Raw genomic sequence first — 19687 nt, forward strand, 5'->3', positions numbered from 1 at the left:
TTTACCATATGTAAAAAAACTTAGAAACACTTTGAAAACAAAGACCATACACTGCCCGTCTCAGGGATGAAAATTCATTACTTCACATACGTTTGTTGAAAGCCATGCTAACACCTGCAGCATTAACTCCTGTTTGGTGGCGGTGTCCCTGCTTTGCCCTGGAGCTGGCCTTGCTCTGCTCCCTCCCGCATACCACCAGCCCCTCCGCACACTGCAGCACTGCAATGCATGCAGATCAAGCCATGCCCGATTTGTTTCATCTCCCCAGTGCTGCTATCAGCTGCCACCACACAGGAAGAGTCAGAGCTGTGCCTCAGCCAGGTGCACGCCGTGCAGCCCCACACCCCCAGAAAAATGCACAACAGATGTTTCCCTCCACGTTCTCCAGCCTTTCCAGCCCTTGGGCTGAACCATGAGGTGCCTGCCATGGATTCCAGCAGCTGGTCTGGCTGGTGTGAGCCCAAGGCCTCCAACATGTGGACAGGCACTGGGTGAAAACAAACTTCCCTCCGTGAAGTGAGATCTCCAGATCCACTCCCTCCAAGCATCATCTGTGGTTAACACTGAATGTGGTTCTCCAGGACACGGCTGTCCCTCGATGGGCACGGCCTGCAGCAGGCCTGTTCTGTCCGTTCCACATATTGGGAGCTTTGTAAAGTGGAAGCTGCCATGAGAAACAGAGCTAGGCAAACAAATACCATGTTAAACACTGAGAGACACTCGTGTGCCTTTTTTTTTCCTAAAGAATATGCTGCAAAATTGAACGGGGCAACGGATAACCGTATGGCGCCTTGACCTCAAGTATTTCCACCAACTTCTCTCCCTGAAAACACATGGCTGTAAACTGGACTCCATCTGAGAACAGAACTCTGAACGAATGCAACTGCCTTCACAGGTGAAATATGAAAGAACAAGAGAATGAAATAGAGCCAAACATTCTGAGGGTGAGAAAGCATCTGCTCTTTGGAGACAGGGCTTATTTCTCTGGGTATGTGGAGCAGCCACCATTCGGAAAGACAAAGCCTAAGCTAAGTTTGCTAATAATCTACAACAGTTTGCTAAGAACTTTGAATGCTCTGTCTCTGAAAAGATTACACTTGCTCTCATTTACCCTGCAGTAAGTCATGATCAAAACTGTTTCTTCTGGACCTGCAAATGAAGATCTTGTTGTTATTATCTGAATTGATAATAAACTCTCTGATAGACGTAAGCTGGTATCAAAACTGACCTATTTGATGAACAGAAATTTAAAATGCGCTTTGAAAAATGCAATTTCCCTTTTCTGATGTAGGAGAGGTACACAGAGAGCAGACAGGGTGAGAGTCATCTGTAAAACTTCTCCTTTGCCACCATAAGGAAGCCGTTAGATGCTATTTTAAGCTATAGCAGCAAATGGCTTGTTTTGCTGACTTTGTTTTTTACGCAGTAATTTCACTTAACAAAGTTGAAACAACAAGTTTAAACTAAACAACTCCATCCAGTCACGAAGTTCTGATTATCACATCGTCTTTAAACTTAAGCTCCAGTGAATGCAATATGATAATCTTTCCTTCAGTCAGAAGGCGAATTACAATATTTCACTTAAGATCCTTTTTGCTATCCTGACTGCTTGCAAGATTTCCTGCATCGCCAGTCAGTTTTGGTTAGAACAAGACATTCTCCTGCCCATGTAACATAACACACTGCAAGCAATGTGCCAAAATTTGCCGTGCGTAAATAAAATCCCACCACCATCCACACCCGCAGGATGGATTTACTGGATTTGTTGTTTAGTCATTGTTCTAGTCAATCCACGCTCCTGTGCAGGGGCTACAATAAGTCAATAGATGGCAGTCCATCGCTTAGGAAAGAGGCAGATAATGAATAAAGTCACCGAGAGCTCCACAAAAGAGAAAGGTGTAGTGCTGCGCCGTTCTAAGAAGCATTCGCAGTAATTAATTAAGAATACTTTACATAGCGCAGAGCATTCAGACAATTTTTGTAATGGCTTTTTTAAGCAGCGTTACGAAAGTAGTCTTTCATTGAGAAATGGAATACATTGCTTTATTTGTGCATATATTTGCCTGCACGTAAGACGCCCACAATCCATTTACCAAAGAAAGTTAAAATCCATTGGCTGTATCAATGACCAAAGCACGGGAAAAGCTTGCTGCAACCTGTCTGCTTGTTGATAAGCAGGTGGCCTACACAGCACAGCAGCAACAACGGCACTTCTTATAACTTGCTCTATTTCTCTTTAAACAGCTACCCTGTTTGCATCAAAGCATTTATTCTGAAGTGGGAAAATTATAAATAATGCCTGCACTGAAATATTAATAAAATGATAAGGATGTAAATATGAGAGTAGATATGAAAGTATCCACGTTTTAAAAATCCTGTTAAAATATCCATAGAGTATATTGTTATGTTACGGAAGTTTCAAGTCTTCCAAGAGCACTATTTACATCTGTCCTGCTTTGGATGTAAAGAACATTTCAATGCAAAAAAGCTGTGCCTCACGCAGTTAAACAGCTCATACGGTGCCATTTCTTAAGGTATAACCTAATTTAAAAATATCAGTCTTTTACCACACAGAGTTGGAGATTCCAGCCTTAATCTGACTGCTAAAGCAACTTTAAGCGAGTGATAAAGTGTCTTTCTCGTGCAAAAAAAAACCAAAAAACAAAAACCTGAGAAGTGCAAATTATTTCCCAGATACCACAAATCTGGATTATACGCAGATCACTAACAGTCCGCTGGAAAAGGAAAAAATTATTTATCTATAGCTATTGTCTGACCCCACGTCTGTTTATCTTTGTGTCTCCGTATCTGACTGTATTTCAAAGCGCCTCCAAATCGAGCGCAGATACTGATGGCAGTGTTCGATAGCACACTTGTATTTCTAACTGCTCTGCTTTCCTACAAGAGCTTTTTGACAAACGTTGCTTCTACACAAGGTGAAGAACTCAGAACACTTCCCACAAAATCCGCAGCTGAAATGTTCTACTTCAGCTGCTCCAAAGCCTCCCACAGCCGCAGCTCGGTCAGGCTTTAACTGCTCCACGTCTTACACAAATATTTTTGAAGTATTCACCTCCACCGGCTTTTTGAGGCACTGTCAATGGAAAGCAAGAATAAAATAAAACTAAATCCTATAACTCGCTAGAAACAGAACCCACCACTCTGCTCTATCTAACATACGCAATTTAAGACTTTGGATTCCTCAGACGTTTTGGAAATCATTTTTAACATGCATCCTTAGGAATAATGATGAAATTAAACACTTACTTTCTGCCTTCAAACAATTTAAAAAATGCAAGCAAATTATTCAGCAAATGCTCCTCCTGCTCAGCTCTTAATACACAGTGTATCAGCTCCATCCGAAATACCACCAAGTGCTCAGAAAGAGTGGAGAATTTCCAACATTTTAAAGTCATTACACAGGGAATACAAACAGGAGGTTTTCAGCACCGCTTTTCTGTAATGGTTCGATTTACCAACTTGAGCAAAGCCAGAAGAAAATAGCATTTCTCTACTCTGAAGTGGTGGAGGCAACAAAGTACAAAACACACGCCCCATTTTTCACCCCTAAGAAAATATGCACATCAAATACCCCATAAGGAAAGGTGCAGGACAAACTTTTCTACTTAATCTTGAATGGGGAGTAGTGACGAATATGTATTACTGCTAAATAGATACAAGTTAGATTTGAGTAGCAATGGCAGCAAAGATTCAGATGAACTGGAGAAATGCTGATCTTTAAAGTCATTTTTCCTAGATGACAGTTTCAGAAATTAATGAATTAAAGATTTGTGATACCAAGCCATTAAATACTGTCTTAGCCAGATAAGTTTTGTTCCTGGTTTAACTATCAGCCAAATTAGTACGCATTTTGTTTTATTTTTATCTCTATTTTACATATGAGGAAAAACCTTAAGTAACATTTTGCTGTAGTTCAGAAAGTTTTATTTTCTTGTTTAAATTATTAAAGATCGACTACTGCATGCCAAAGAAGAAGCTGCAGCTATATTCTTGGCAAAAGCAAATGATTTACAAAAGTTTATAAAGTGTATTTCTCAAACACTCTCTGGCTGAGATTTTTTTTATTCCTTTCAGAAGAGACCTCTGTCCTGTCGTGAATAATTGCTGGAAACTGGGATATATGAGACGGGGGCACTGCTTCTGCTATGCACCTCAGCTTAAAATTTAACTCTCTTTATATGTTTAAATGTAGTCATTGAGAGAGTGCTGCAAGACACTCATTTAATGACTGCAGCATTAGAACAAAATTGTCAGCTCCAAAGGTATTTAAAAAACACTGACAGTGTTTCATTGCATTCTTCAGTTCAAAAACTCTTCAGATGTTTATTATCTTCTTGCAGAAGATGCTTGTCTATATTTTCTGGTCAGCAGTTCACAGAAGAGTAAATAGGATGGGTGTAGAAGAAAATAAAAAAGGTGTTTCTACTTACTGTTAGGTGATACTGCCTCCATATTTCTGGGCAAGCCTGGAAAATAAAAATATTGATCAGCTAGGAGCATGAAACAAGGTGCTTTACAGCCTGTTGGTTTTGGCATAACACAGTATCCACCGGTGTCGGTCACAGGAAAATAAGAAGCTTAACTGAAAGGGTCTGCATTTCAGCTTCAAAAACCTGGCTAGACAGTTTAATTGAATTTTACACTGGTTTAACACACTCCCTGCCATTGTCAGAAAGCCAGTAACAGTTTTCGCTCTCCCCTTCTCCTCTGAAGGCTGGAAGTTTGGGAGAGCAGCGTGCTTTTTAACTATAAGAAGTATTAATACTGTGAGGCAAACAGAAAAGAATTTAAATTCTAAATTTACTGCCCTTTTAAATTTACAGAGTGCCGTGGAAATAAAATCACGAGCCGCCTTCCTTTCATGGAGAAACTGAAATATTTCAGTATTTTTGTGCAAACCTCTATCCTAATCAAAATATAATTGTTACATGTAATAATCTTCAGTAGCCTAATAATGTCAGGTGGGTTGTAAACAAGAAGCATGGCAGATTGCTTTCATGTTTCAATTTTTGCAATGGCTTGCTTGCTCCTTCTCCTCCTTTTTGTGGTTTGTTTTTTTTTTTTTCCCCATAACTTGCCAGCCTTGCAAACAAACTTGTAGGGGCAGCCCATCGTAGAAATTTTTACAGAGCAGATTTGCAACCGCAGCAGTTACACAATAGACCTCAGGACTACGTAGAAGAAAGGAAGGAGGAAAACGTGCATTTTCTTCTTCCAACAAAACAAGAGCGTGTTAACGACCAGTGAGGCTGGGGGAAATTTCTCCATGGTTCTTAGTGCCGTTACAGAATCGTGTTTCTCCCTTCCTTTCCCTACCCTCGCCATCAGCACATGTGGGAACAGTGGCACTTTGTTCTGAAGCAGTTCAGCTCTTTCAGGGCGCCTACACAGCCACTTCAATGGATGTCTTCTGCTTTTATTTACCACGCTCACACTTTTATTAAAACAACTTCTTAATCACTCCAACAATTACCGATCTGGTTTGCCACCCTCGATTTTCAGAACTTTGAGAAGAAACCTCATTTTTTCCACAGCTTCGGCAGCAATGCTGCAGCTCTGATTTCAAACACTGATCTCTCTCGGCTACTTGCAAACCGGTGCCAACAGCATTTATGCAGGTTCTGAATAATTTTTGCTCATGTCTCAACTCCCGCCTTCTTTTATTCTGACAGAGAATGTTAATTAAAAATAAAATAAAAGCCCAGCACGCAACAATCAATATCAGCCACCGGATCTCTCACAAAATAACCCATGTTTTCCACAGTGAGCCCGTGGCACACGCAGTAAGTTTTTCCCAGACGTGATGAAAATTATATTATTTATTATTCATTCCGTGAGCAACACAATTTTCTGGAGAAAAACCTCCAGTCTGCTCCGCGTAACACTTCCACATTTTGCACCTTGCTCAAATAGCGCGTGCAAATATTTGAGCCTCGTGTTAATATTGCTATAAAGAAAACGTGTGAGGTGCCCCACTCTTCTAGGAGGGGAAAGCAGTGCAACGTGTGACAGGTCCAACAAACTCGAGCTGCCTCCAAATGCAAACAAAAGGGCTTTCGTCCCCGCACAGGGTTGTGAGGTGCAATATGTAAACATCCCTTACTTTGTAAAAAAGGGACGTATCGAAGATATCTCCTTCCTCCTCAAAACTACCCAAGGCCCCAGCCACACGCAAGGCTTCTGCTCATTTAGCACAGGGGTAGCAGGCAGTTATTTATACATTAGTTCTGGGTAGTTTTCGATTACCACAGTGTCCCCAGACTAATATGGTTGAAAAATCGCAATCAAGGAGTTGTCATACACTGGCAAAATGCCACTTTGTGATATGACCTTTACGTACACAGCAGCTACTGAATAATAAAAAAAAAATAATATTACTTATATATATATATATGTATAATTTATTATTGTTATTTTTTTTTCTCCTATACACGAAGACATTATTTATACTGAAAATCTGAAACTCGGAGAGGGAAACAACAACTGGCAGAGCTCGTAACAAAACACCCAGCGAGGGACAACCCCAGCCACTGAGCACAGATATCGAGAGGTGAGTTTTGTTATCGCCGAGCACGCTGGGGGCTGTGGGAAAACTTAAGGGAGAGAGGAAGGCAAAGGTAAGGGAAAATTGGGCAGGCCTATTTCTTCATTCAGACGATGATTCAATATAACACTTTCCATCATCACAATGATCACTTACGAAACATCAGACGCAGAATACAATGGACTAAACCAGATGCTAAACAACAGCCTTTTAAAAGCGATGCTTTTAACTGGGAGTCTTATTACCTTGCGTCAGCTCGAAGTTACTGTCTGCATCTCTCCTCTCAGAATGACAAAAAAAAACGTAATTAGGAATTACTGCTGAATACTGAAATGGAACATCATGGTTTGCTGCAGAAGGGATGATAAACGCAGCAACCAGAGCTGCGATTTTTCTGATGTATTTGGAAGTGCTTAGCCACCAATGGCCCTTGTTGAACGAGGAGCCCTCGCAGCAGAGAGAGAAGCGCTGGCAGCGGGATGCGCTCTATTAAAAGAAACTCGCATTCATTTGCTGCCCCAGTGCTCTGACCGAACCGGCGCCCAGATGTAGGAGCACAAGAGGTGAGCACTCCCAGGAGCAGCACTGCACAGAGCAGCTCCCCAGCACAGCCTGCAGCGTGGCCGGCCCCGGCTGGGCGCCTTCTTCTGCACAGGCTCAGCACAAACAACTGCTCAGCAAGAACGCTCCCTGTGCCGCACGCACACTCAGTGTGTTTGGAAGGGTGATTTTTTTGCAGCCCAAGACGAAGCAGCCCGGCGTGCCGCACCAGACGGATCAGGACGAGACACATCGCGTGTTCTGACCCATATTGGATTTTATCAGGTGCTAATTATTGTTTTACCAGAACAACGGCTTAATGCATCTGTTGTTTAATTCCCACTTCCCTATTCTCAAACGTGAACATCAAAGAAAATAAAACACTCAATCTGCAACAGCCCCTGACAGCAGACCAGGACTCAAGTGCTCAATAGACAAGGCCCTTGCCACCAGTTCTCATATTTCCACAACAGTGAGCAAACACAAAACCGGCGCTCAGCGGCCTTTCCTCCTTTCCGCTCCCTCGGCCCGTCGGCCGGCCGCGGGACGCGGCTCTGCTGGGAGCGCCGCGCGGGAAGGATTAGCCTCACTAACACGGCGGCGGCTGCAAACGCCAGGGAGAAACCCCAGCACTGTATTTGGCGTATGAATAACCAAAATGCACGCGCTGACAGGAGACCAGGACGGGCCTATGGCTCCCCGGGAGAAAATGTAGCTGTGATGAGTGACAGGGCTTTCAGGAAATATGTTCACAATCACAGACAGTGAAGGCCATGACCTAGATCGTTTAAGAGCTTGTCTTGTCAAATTATCAAAAGCTTCTTCCTCTCTGAATAAAGAGTGACATAAGTGAGTGTCAGAAAGCTGCAGGCTGACAAGCCAAGCATACAATAACAGCATGCACGTCACATACTTGCCGAACACCGCCACGGCTAGCGGCAAATCTTAATGAGAGCGCGCCTGGCCCAGGAGACTTGGGTCCCTGCTGGCACAGCTACTCATCTCACAAAAATCCTTCAGCTCCAAGTCAGTTATGGTCTGACACGACGACTACAATTACTAAACACAACTTTTTAACAGAATCCTCTGGTGCTTTGTCAAAGCGGCGGCTGCGAGGAGCTGCCCCGCTGCAAGCGCCCACAATGAGACAAAAGCTTGGCCAAAACACACACTGCTCAGCGCCGCCGCGGGGGAGACGCCGCCAAAAAACACACAAAGCGTCGCTGCAGAAATGCTCCTGCGCAAACGGGCACCACGCCGACTCCTGCCGCCGCCGCCGGGATGGAGGCGACTGACCATGGGGATGACCGACCCACGGCACTGCTTGCTCACTCCTACAAGTAGACTGGAAGCCACTCGGGGCAGGCCTGGAAATAAGGGAATGCTGCTGCTGGAGTGGGATCACGAGGGGAAAAAAGGGACAGAAGAGCTGCCTTCTTCCAGGGCGCCCCAAGGAAGCGTGGAGAGGAAAGACAGCGCCCGTGCTGCACCAGCAGTGCCAGCCGTGCCAATGAGTGACCACCCCTGCCAGCACCCAGCAGCTCCAGCCTGCGCCAAGCCACGTCCAGCACTGCCAGCACCAGCACAGCTCTGCTGGAAGCACCCGCACACACTTTGGTTTCGACAAGGGCACAAGGGAAGCCGAGGGAAGGAGTTTGACCATGCCTAAACAGCCAGAAAAGGCCATTTCAGGCAGAACAAGTGAGCAGGCTGCCAACAGCCTGGCTTTTGGGAAGAGTGGCTGCTTCCAGGGTGCGTCGGCAGTGTGTGTAAAGAGATGCAGCCAGAACCACAGAATGGCTTGGGCGGAAGGGACATTAAAACTTATCTGGTTCCAACCTTCTATCACAGGCCTTTTGCTACCAGATCGGGCTGCCCATGGCCCTATCCAGCCTGGCCCGGGGTGCCTTCAGTGATGGAGCACTCCCAGTTTCTCTGGGCAGCCGTGCCAGGGCCTCACCACCCCCTGAGTAAAGAACCTGCCCCTAACATCTAACCTAAATTTACCCTCCTTTAGTTCAAAGCCATTCCTCCTTGTCCAGTCATTATCAGACAATGTAAGAAGTTGCTCCATTTCCTGCTTGTAAGCTCACTTCAATGTCTGGAAGGCCACAATGAGGCCTCCCCAGATACAGCACAACTGAAGAAGGCAAGAGGCCTGGGCACTACTGATGGCCAGTTCCAAGGCTGAGGAGTTCAGGCAACTCACGGCATATCTGTGCACTTGTTCTTCCTACGTTTAAGTGGAAGCACTGTTCTATCTATGCCTTCTGCCCCCTTCCTGCTACGTCATCCTCTTCAGGAGGTCCTTTTCTCACCCACACAGCAGGCAGATGAGACTGTAGAGCACAAACCTCATGACATCCTTCAGAAACACCACCAAACTTGCTGAACAGATTGGATTTTCAATATATGCATGTATAAGCCTAACTATATAGAAACATTTATCTACATTCACACCACGTGAATATACACGTGGGTGTACACAGAGCTATGCAAAACAAGGTTGAAGCATTTTATAGGGGAGACATGCATCCTTTATAGGGGAGCAGCACAAGGACAAACAGAGCAGCACCATGGACTCTTCAACAGCTCAGCTACATGCTTTTCACGTTGCTTCATGAAAAGCACATCAGGCTGATGAAAGCACATCAGGTTCAGCTGCTTTCAGTCCGACTATGCATCTGAGTCCACACATTCTCAAAGTTGTTTCAGGGAAAGTAGCTGCCCTAGTGGATGATAAATGTATTAGCCTGAAACTGCTTTAAGTAACTTCTAATGTTTTCCAGTCTGATTAGGTGAACCACCTTAAGTTGCCTCAACTTCACTGCTTGATAAAAACACGATGGTGGAGAGTCCCTCATACAGCGTGCATGACAACCTGTTCTGCATCCTTTGTGTAACAGTACAGGTGAGTGGTCCTCCTGGTAAAGACAAATTAAAGCTTTGGGTTGTCTGGAGGAACGATGAGGATAAGGATCTCACTTAGCCACGCACACAGCGCAGAACTTGTGTTCAGACCTCTGTTTCTATGGGCACCAGAAACATCAAAACTGAAAGGCTGATACAGAGCAGCTGCAGTAACTGGGCCTTGTAAAACACTTCTAGGATTTTGATAAAGCTCCATGGAGAGGTCTCAAAACTCCTTAAAGAATGCAATTAGCAGAGGCACATACATATACATTTCTTATCACCATCAATTTGCAGTGTGAAAAGAGCAGAGACTACCAGCCCCCTGTCTCAGCTGTAAGCTGATGCCTCACGATTGAGGTGAGCATGCCTCCTTTCCCTTGTACACATCTACATCCAGCTGTTTTCATCACAGTGACTTCCCAAGCTGGATAAAGCTTCTGTGCGTTCAGTCAATAACCTTCCAGGGGTTTCTCTCCCACCAACCTCCTGTTGTGCCTCAGCAGACTTTGTGCTTCTACTGCATTTCTTGGTAAGGATCCTCACCTCATAGTTCTCTTACCTCATTTTGCCTCTTCTGCACCCAGCTCCCCCTGCTCTCATTAAATAGTCCCTAATGACTGTTCTGAGATAAGCAGTGAACAACAGGTCCCTACTCACTGTCTCCAGTCACAGAGGCTTCTGAAGATCTCTACAGATCTTCCTCTCTGTTGCATTGTGTCTCAGGATGAAGAAGCAGCTGAGATGAAGGATGCAGAAGACAAGGACCAAAATAACACCCACTTCTCCACTGCTTTCCAGATAATTCCTAGTATTTCACCAGCTGTTTTCCACAGCTTCAGAGCAAGGAAGTGATTTATTATTATTATTATTATTTTAAATCATATCTTCTAACTCTAAAATTAAGTCCTGAATGGTAACGGTAAGCCCAGAGCTCATCCCTTCCTGTGTACATCTGCAGTTTTGTTTTTTTTCCCCCCAGGTATTTTACATTTGGTGTTTAGTTCCACCAAAATTCATCCAATATTTTATTGTGCACTCCCTGCATTTGCTACAGATCTTGTGCAGCTCTTCACACATAGCTTCTATCACGGACATGTTAAATTCTGTCACTCCTTGGCTGGCCCTTTTCCACATCACACTTGCATCTCCTACTTCTATCTTCTTGTTCCATGCCTGTTTTGCTTTCTTAAAAGCTTTTGGTCAGAAACTTTGTCAAATGGCTTCTTCAACTTGTAGACCACATTGACTGAATCTTCTTTACACAAATGCTTCTTGACTCGCTCTTGTGAAGAACCCAGATATTTCTAATCAGCAGGATTTTCTGTACAAAGGCCATCAGGAATCTGCGCTGTAAATCATGCCTATAAATCCATTCTGACATTTGATTTGCCATCACAGCTTCTGTTAATTTGCCAGGTGCACACAGGGTGGCAGGACTGATTGTCCAACTCTTTCTGGGACCTGTTCTAAAAACTGCCACTATATTTCACTTCTTGACCAACTGTTGGTCACACAGGCTTCGTGTCTTACCTTAAAGAAAGGTGTACTGGGGCTGAACCCAGGGCTGGGCTGAGGCATCCTGCGCTGATGGCACAGGACTGGTGCTGGTGCTGGTTTGTGTAGGGTAACAAGTCCCAGGTACCACATCTCCACAGACTCCTGTAGACCCACTCCACCGAATTGCTTTATGCTTAAGCATAAATGTGTGTTTAACTTGCCTCAAGAGGGTCCAATTCCCCAACATTGCATTTCTAACTGCTTACCAGAAAGTGCTTGTAGAAATATGCCCTTTGTGTTCATTAAAGGAATGGTACTGTAAACGCCAGCTATAAGCAGAGGTACATCCAGAAGAGGATAACCAAACTTAAATTTATAATGCCCAAATACAGAAATACATAGAACTGGGTATGTGGTTTGGCATCTACCAAATGCACTTAACATCATCCGCATACCCAAATGATGTTGTATATGGTGAGACTGTAAAGAAAGAAAACTGAGCATTTGTTAACTTCTTACATCTTCTGCATTAATACCCACATTACACTGCTCATCCAGAAAGGAAAAATCCAAAACACGGTCATGCCCAGCCTTAAACTACACCTTACTTAAACAAAAGTTGCTGGTCAGTGAATGCAGGTATGTATTAAATACACCTCAGGACGCTTTGGATATCTGAACATTTTTTAGATTTCCAAGCCTCTTTCTGTGCTGAAGTTATTCACTCATTTATCCAAGACAAGTCTGAAGGCTTAGTAAAAAACAACAATAGTAGAATGCATGTATTTCATGGGCTTCCACTTCTCTACAAAATACAAGAGAACCCTTCTCCCCCTTTGCTGCTCAAACAGTCAGGTACCTGATAGGAAATAAAGCTGAACATTCAATCTTGCAATAAGCATCTCACAGACACACATCAAAATGCTTCCTTGTTTTGACATAGAAATAGTGCAACATAATATGAACAAGGAGGTACCATGACTGGTTACAGGACCAGGGTATCCATTCAGTCTGCAGAAGCTATTCCGGCCTCTAAGAAACAGCTGGGTTCTGAATGATAGTAGTGAAGCAAGAAAACATCACTGTGGTTCTTGTGGGATCACAACAAGTATCAGCAGATCCCAGACATGAGATGTTTCAGCTGTTCCACTAGTTCATGAATTCTCTTACAGAATACATATGATGGGCCTGCTCACAGGGATATGGAATTAGAGAAATAATTGATTTCATCACCATCTTTCATCCTTCAGGTTCAAAAATAAGACAGGACTCTACCAACAAACAGGAAGAAACTAAGCTGAGGCCCATAAATGTGGTTGGAGACATGATTCTCTGCAAGCTACATCAGATAGAACTGCTATTCATCTCTACTTACCTAGGAGAAAAATATACCACTTCCATTTAATTTGTAAAGCACATTCGCAATGTAAAATGCAACAGTTATAAATGCCAAACCCACTTAGACATTAGTTAAAGCTTCTAATAATTTTCTTTGCTGAACGTGTAATCATGGTAAGAAGTCATTTGAAACACCCAGAGCAAAAGGTCTACTCTCTACATCTTCCTAACGTGCTTACTGCACACCACATCTTCTGACTTCAACTCCCCTAAACCTTTTTTTCAACAAAAATGAGACATGTTCTATTCTTTACCATCTGCTGTTATCTCCATTATCTCCAAGCACACACAAACATAGTAAGCTGAAGTGTTACACTTAAAGAGTTAATTTGTTACATACATTTTCCAGCACGTTTCCCCGCATTTTTTAACCAGTGCATTGAAACTGCCTGAACTGCATTTGCAAGTTTAAAAGTCCTTTTACTAAGAGCAATGCCCACCACAAAACTCTACCAACTGACATTTTCACCACCCTAAATTAAATCAAACAATGGTTGAATTCTTGGTTGAACTGAAACAATGGTGGTTCTTGTAAACTTCAATTTTTGACAGATACAGAAACAACAGTGAATGTTTGTTTTTTGTTTTGTTTTCTTTGCCATGGACAATACTCACATCAGCATAATGCCCCTTCATATCACAGCGACTGCAGTGCTTATTCCAGTAGGATCTCTCAAGACATTCCCTAAAATAGTGGCCGGGCAAACAGCAGTTCAAACAATACCGTGCTGGACAAGTGTTTTGTAGATGACCTCTTTCTGCACACAGGCAACAAGGGGGAGTTTTCTAAGGAGAAATACGAAAAGAAGTACGTTAAGTGAGCACATTTCAAAAGATTACAGAAAACAAAACATCACAAGAGGAAATAAAGAAGAAAACACCCTAAGTAAATGCCTGCCGCCTACTAGGGATTGCACACACCCTGTGTTTCATTTAGAAACTGAAGGAAGGAAGACTAGAAATAGAGTAAAAGTTCAACTTCTGCCTGCATTGATTCTCCATATTCTCTTGATTTTGATTTTGCATCACAAATACTTGTCAAATGCTCCCCGTACTACACTGGGTATGCATGGAGATAATCTTCACAGAAGCCCACATGGAGATGTCTTTTAGCTTGCTGAAAAACAGTGCAGACAGCACACTCACGTTCACCTACTACTGAACAATACCTGCATGGCCTCGAAGATCTCTCAGTTTCAATGCAGCCAACAGAGTGGACGCTTCATCTCAAGCCAAAGTCTTTTCGAGCTATTCAGTGCTCTCTACAGCCCCACTGGTATGGGTGAGTGAGTGGCTGGGTGGGACGGAGCTGCTGGCCAGCTTAGCCCCATGCTTTTATCTCAAGCCAACACACAGATGCCCTCACAGACTGGCAAAAATAAAAAAGGAACTCTGGGACCAACACTGTATCTGTTTAAAACCAATTTTCCCAGTGATTGAGTGCATCTCCACTCCACGAGCTTACTCTTCAACTGCATGGGATGTAGGCACAGGACACATGCTCTAAAGGAATTTGTTTGATACTAATATGCAAAGCTTCAGTGCAGGTAGTGGCCCCAGGGATGGAGGGGTGGATTTTTTCAGGCTTTGTTGCAGGGACTGATAAATCCAGATCCTCATACAGCTGCCTCCATTTCTTCACAACACAGTGACTGATTTTTAAATCTCCATCTCCTCTAACTCATGGAGAACTGGAAACTTTCAAGTATTTGTTATCTACCCAAGCTTCTTAAAGCAACTTCATCGTCCTCATATCTCTATAACATCATCTGCACTGTGGTTCATCATACAGGAATCTGCTTTCATTCACTCAGGACGGGTGATTTTTGGATTCCTTAAAGCTCTCCCCTTTAATGTGATTCTTACAAATATTTGATATCTCAAAACTAGCCTTACAGTATGAAAAAGATGAACCTACACTGTTCTAACTCTCTTTTTAACCAGCTTATATTTAACAGATTTCTTTATAAAAGCAACCACCTTCTCAGAACAGCCTGTTAATTCTACACAGTAAAACAACCTTGTGCAAGCTGCCCTTCAACCCAGAGCCATATCCTCAAAAAAAAACTGAAACAGAACTCCTAACAGCAAGCAGGAAAGTAAAATGGCTGAATCTACAATGCTTCATTTACCTTTGGAATGGGACAGTTTTTGGACAAATGCCCTGGTCTGCCACAGTTTCTGCAGGTAAGATTTTTGTCGGCTGTGTAGTACCGAACACCTGCACGCCTCACACTTGCATAGTTACAAATCTGTGCCTGCGGAGGAAAAAAGAGAAGAGTACATTTATCATTTAAACCACTTGTAGTTTGCTAGAAATGTATGAAAGTCATTGCTGGTAGAGCTCAGTAGCAATCTAACGTAAACACAGTTCAGGTATCTGGAGGTGAGCTGGATAATTCCGTTCCAGAGAGACTGGTGCTGTCTGGCTCAGCCTTCCAGTTCAGGACATGATTTTCTCACTGTTTGAAAGCAAATCGGAGAAGTACAAAAACATGAGTTCCTTTATGGGAAAGGACTTGTTAATGTCACCCTTGGGTAACCTGACTGGTCAGGGGTGTTGGTCAGGTGGCCTCATAAGATCCTTTCTGACCTGTATTGTTCTGTAAATGCATAACATGAACTGTAACAGACCTTGGAAAGAGAAATCAGAAGGAGATGGACCTTCTAGCTGAAGCTTCCTCCTCCTGGGTGCCAGCATACCTTCAACAAATGCTTCAGGTTACAGCCTAATAGAATTATTGGCTGAGCTGAGCCCTTCCTGAGGAACTGCAGGGTGACCAACCAACCTCAAGAGGCTTCTGGTGCCACAGTAGGAATAAGGATTGAGTTGTCACAAAACAATTGGTAGCAATGGTAATGGGAGGATGGTTGGACTAGATGACCTTATAGATCTTTTCCAACCTTGTGATTCTATGATTCTATGAATCAAAGAGACTGGGAAGGAAGAACTGAGTTCCTCATTGCTGAGGAGCTCCTGTCCTCTCTTCTCTTCCACCACTGTTTGTCTGGCTTCCCTAACAAACAAGTGAATGTCCTCCTGATGAACAACTGCTCAGGTTACACCTGCCAGTGGAAGGACATGCTTAAGGCTTCCATACAAACATTACAGATGGATTTTTCCAGTCCTGTTTATCTTGGTCTGCTTGTTAATAAACATAAACATAACAAATATGGAACAATATGGTTATCTGTGTTACCTGTAGGTCTTTATTACTGATGGACCAGTCCACATCAGCGTCTCCTGGAAAACAGAAATACAATGAATTGTACTTAACTTGTGGATATTCTTTAACAGTATATTCAGATTATGATTGCTGACGTTACTGAAATTGGCAATAGATTCTGAATGTGCCAAATGGAGAAGCCAAGTCCTGTTTCCAGGAAAGGAAAGCTATCAACCTGCTTGCCAGCAAATCTGATCCGCCTTAAAATCAGGATACCCTCAACTACCAGTTGGACTATGCCTGATGCTGCCCTCTTTTGCCCTTTCATCCCTATAGTATAGGTATAAGCAAGTTTCAGTTTGTTCAGATGTAAGGAATCCAGAGCTGACTGCAGAGCATGGCCAGCTTAAATACTTGGGTTACCCGAGTGGTACCACACACAGAACAAGAAGTTATAACGCAGCATAGAATATACCTTTCTTCCCCATCAATTCAAAAATTCTACATCTTCAGTGCTGCTTTTGAAGGCTACATGCCAAAATGACTATGTATAACCAAGACTTTACTATGCTAAGACTAATGTAAGCAACTCTATTCCAGAACAGGGTCTGGTAAGGTGCAATAAATAAGAACAGTGCACTGAATTAACAGCTATCACATATCACACCGTGACCTTCTGACACACAGACCTGGGACTGGTGGAAGGAAAAAGGAAAAATCAGAAGGAAATAAAAGGCAAAACAAAACAAAACAAAACCCAAAACCTGATAGAACAGGGATGCAGTTAGAGCTGCTTAAGAATTCTGCATGTCAGTACTGTTTACTTCTCTCACTGTGCAAAGACAGCTGTAACACTGCAGTATCTTCCTTATCATCACAGAGGATTCATGTCAACAGAACACCTTGCTTTGCCTATACTTTTACAGTAACCATTACAACCTGTGTGTGAATAAATCCCATGTGTCTGCAGGCTTTCTAACGCCAAGTTCGGCCCTCTACCAACAACTGAGATCTGAAACATCTGTATGTGTTATTAAAACAAATCACAACATCAAGAATTACAACACCCATGAACTAAAAAGTCAATAAATTCAGGTGAAACATGAAGCTCAGTACCCAGATACAAGGTGTATCCCTACAACATACAGAGGGTGCTTTAGAATTCATACCTGTTAGTTGCTCTGTTTCATCCAAAGCCAGGGTGAGCTATATCTGCCCTTCTCTCAACAATGCCATAGAATAGGTATTTTTTGCACTTGCTCATGCCAACAATCCTAACAAGCATCACACAGACATAACAGTAACATCACTGGCCTAACTGTAAAGCAACTGGAGTGAAACATTACATTTAACTATGTTTAAGTCAAAGCATGGATAGCAACTGGCAAAGCAAGCACTTCAACGCAAGAACCAAATGCTTCACCCAAATATCATTCAGGGTAGGAGGGATCACCATAACAAAAGGTGGTGTCACCCATCTAGGCCTGCAGACTGCTTCTTCTGGGCTGCCTGGGTTCCAGCAGGGATGGGATAGCGTTGTGTTGGTTTTCTCTAATGGAAGCTATTTGTGGGTATACCCAAAGGAAAATCAGGCCTTTTGGTGTCTAGTCATTAAAAGTAAAGAAGCACACTTACTGATATATTTCAGTGCATTATTTATTGCTTGGAAGCCTATTAAGAAAATTCATTCATAAAGAAAAAAGATATTTGCAATGCAAATCAGTCCTGTGAATGCCACATTTCACAGAAAGGCATATGCAGGATGGCTGACAGGCTACAGATCAAAATTACCAGCAAATTAACTCCTGTTAATCATCAGACCTGTCCTTTCTAAGAACAAACAACAAAGTTTCATTTCTCTGCTGTCAGAACCCCCATCTTCCCTGGGACAACTGTGATATCATGATTAAAAAATTACTCATGTTAGAAACAAAAAAAATGGCTCAAATCAGAAAGTACAGAGAAAAGCATTAATGTGTAACGCAGCACTACAACTCCATCAGCTCCACCTCCCACCAGCCATCCTCCTGCCCTGCTCCTGCCTCCCTGCACGGTGTCCATCAGCTCATGCAGATGCTTTGCTCTGCACTCTTCCCCCAGCACTGAACCCCTCCATACCTGGATATAAGACCAAGGACACAGCCCAACCCACCGCCTCTGGGCAATGCCAGGGGAAGATGCTCTGCGGCCTCCACAACTCCAGCTAGAAGCCTCAGATCCCCTCCTGCGACTGAGAACGTAATTCTGACCTGAGCTGAATGTAGAACAAATACATGATGTTATACTCTCCCTCCTCACCTTCATTTGTTAATAGACGTCTTTTTAAAAATAACGATACCAACTTCCATGCTTCCCATACGAAGTTCTTTTCTTCATAGTTGGAAGAAACGGCTTTGTTTAGTTGCAGAACACAGAACAAAATGAGAGAACAGAGACCAGGAGAAATAACAGACAGGATGCAGGCATGCAGGTTAGATTAAAACGAAAGCCCTGTGCAAGGGTCTTCCTTTATACAGCACTACCCTACAAGAGCATGCATAGTATGCAACTTTGTTCTTATTTAGAAGTTCAAAGATCACTGAGGTTCACGTGCATCACTCCTCTGTAAATTTCACAGCTGGGCTCAACGTGCAGCCAGATTTACAACTGCTGTTCAATATGCATCCAGGCTTTCTCTCTTTTATTCCAAGAAGGGGACAGGCAGGGAGGAGGGAGCAGTCGGAACCTGGCACTACCCAGAGGAACGACCCATTTCTGCAGGACAAAAAATGACTTGGAATCAACTATCAACTACCCAGAACGTACCCTTACATCTCGTACCGCTGGTGATCCTACCAACAGAGCGCACGACCCCCAGTGTGCAAACGCGACGGTCCTCTCTAGATTTTTACCTCTTCCCAAAGTTACACTTTTATTTCCAATCATTGGAGCCAGAAGAGAAGGTTGCCAAGTTCTCTTCCCCTGCAAAGGTTTGTTTGGTAACTGCACATAAAACCACCGCGAAACCGCGGCACCTGGGAGCTCAGCTTTGCAAATGAAACGCTCCCTTTATGTGAGATGGAAACACAGGCCCCGTCCCTTATGTGCGTGCAGCCATTTCATTGACAGTGCTTTATCATCAGCCCGTGGAAACGGGTGCTTCAAGTCGTGACAACTTCCATACAGACTGAAGGGAAAACACATTTCAGAGCTAAGCACTAAAAACTGGTGTTTGACTGATAATTAATACGAGAACGTTACAGAACGCAGGGCCCCAATTACAGCCCACCGTAGGACCTCTGAGGTAAGGGCTGCTTCAGACTTCTCCGTGAACAACATTTATCATTTCCCAGCTTCTGGCTGACACTGCAGGAACATATTTCAGGTGAGCAAAAGGTGATTTACTTAACAATTAGACACCTGCTGTTGTAATGGGCCACAGGTCGATACCTCTTTAACACTGAGAACTTTAAGAGAGGCATGGCCTCCCACACAGACACCAGTCAGTACCACTAACAGAAGTCCAGCTGGAGGCTTTTCCTCACCCTGAGGACAGACTGCTGCCTGTGATGCCCCTAAGAAGCACGTGCATGTCTGCACACACACACGAGCAGCAACACGCATTGTG

General features: G+C 43.4%; 1 protein-coding gene across 4 annotated transcripts in view; it reads right to left on the reverse strand.

Moving 5' to 3' along the window:
• ZCCHC7 (zinc finger CCHC-type containing 7) overlaps window positions 1–19687 on the reverse strand; it is an 87660-nt gene that overhangs the window by 17081 nt on the left and 50892 nt on the right. For 3 of the 4 annotated variants that reach the window (XM_015850089.2, XM_015850090.2, XM_015850091.2), the window contains exons 4-7: window positions 16114–16157; window positions 15046–15171; window positions 13529–13699; window positions 4452–4487 (exon numbers count right to left, since the gene is read on the reverse strand). In XM_015850089.2, coding sequence (XP_015705575.1) covers window positions 4452–4487; window positions 13529–13699; window positions 15046–15171; window positions 16114–16157 — 377 coding nt within the window. The remainder of the gene's footprint in view (window positions 1–4451; window positions 4488–13528; window positions 13700–15045; window positions 15172–16113; window positions 16158–19687) is intronic. The other variant, XM_015850093.2, reaches the window with a different exon arrangement.

The sequence above is a fragment of the Coturnix japonica genome, chromosome Z (assembly GCF_001577835.2).
Source record: "Coturnix japonica isolate 7356 chromosome Z, Coturnix japonica 2.1, whole genome shotgun sequence".
NCBI classification, from domain to species: Eukaryota; Metazoa; Chordata; class Aves; order Galliformes; family Phasianidae; genus Coturnix; species Coturnix japonica.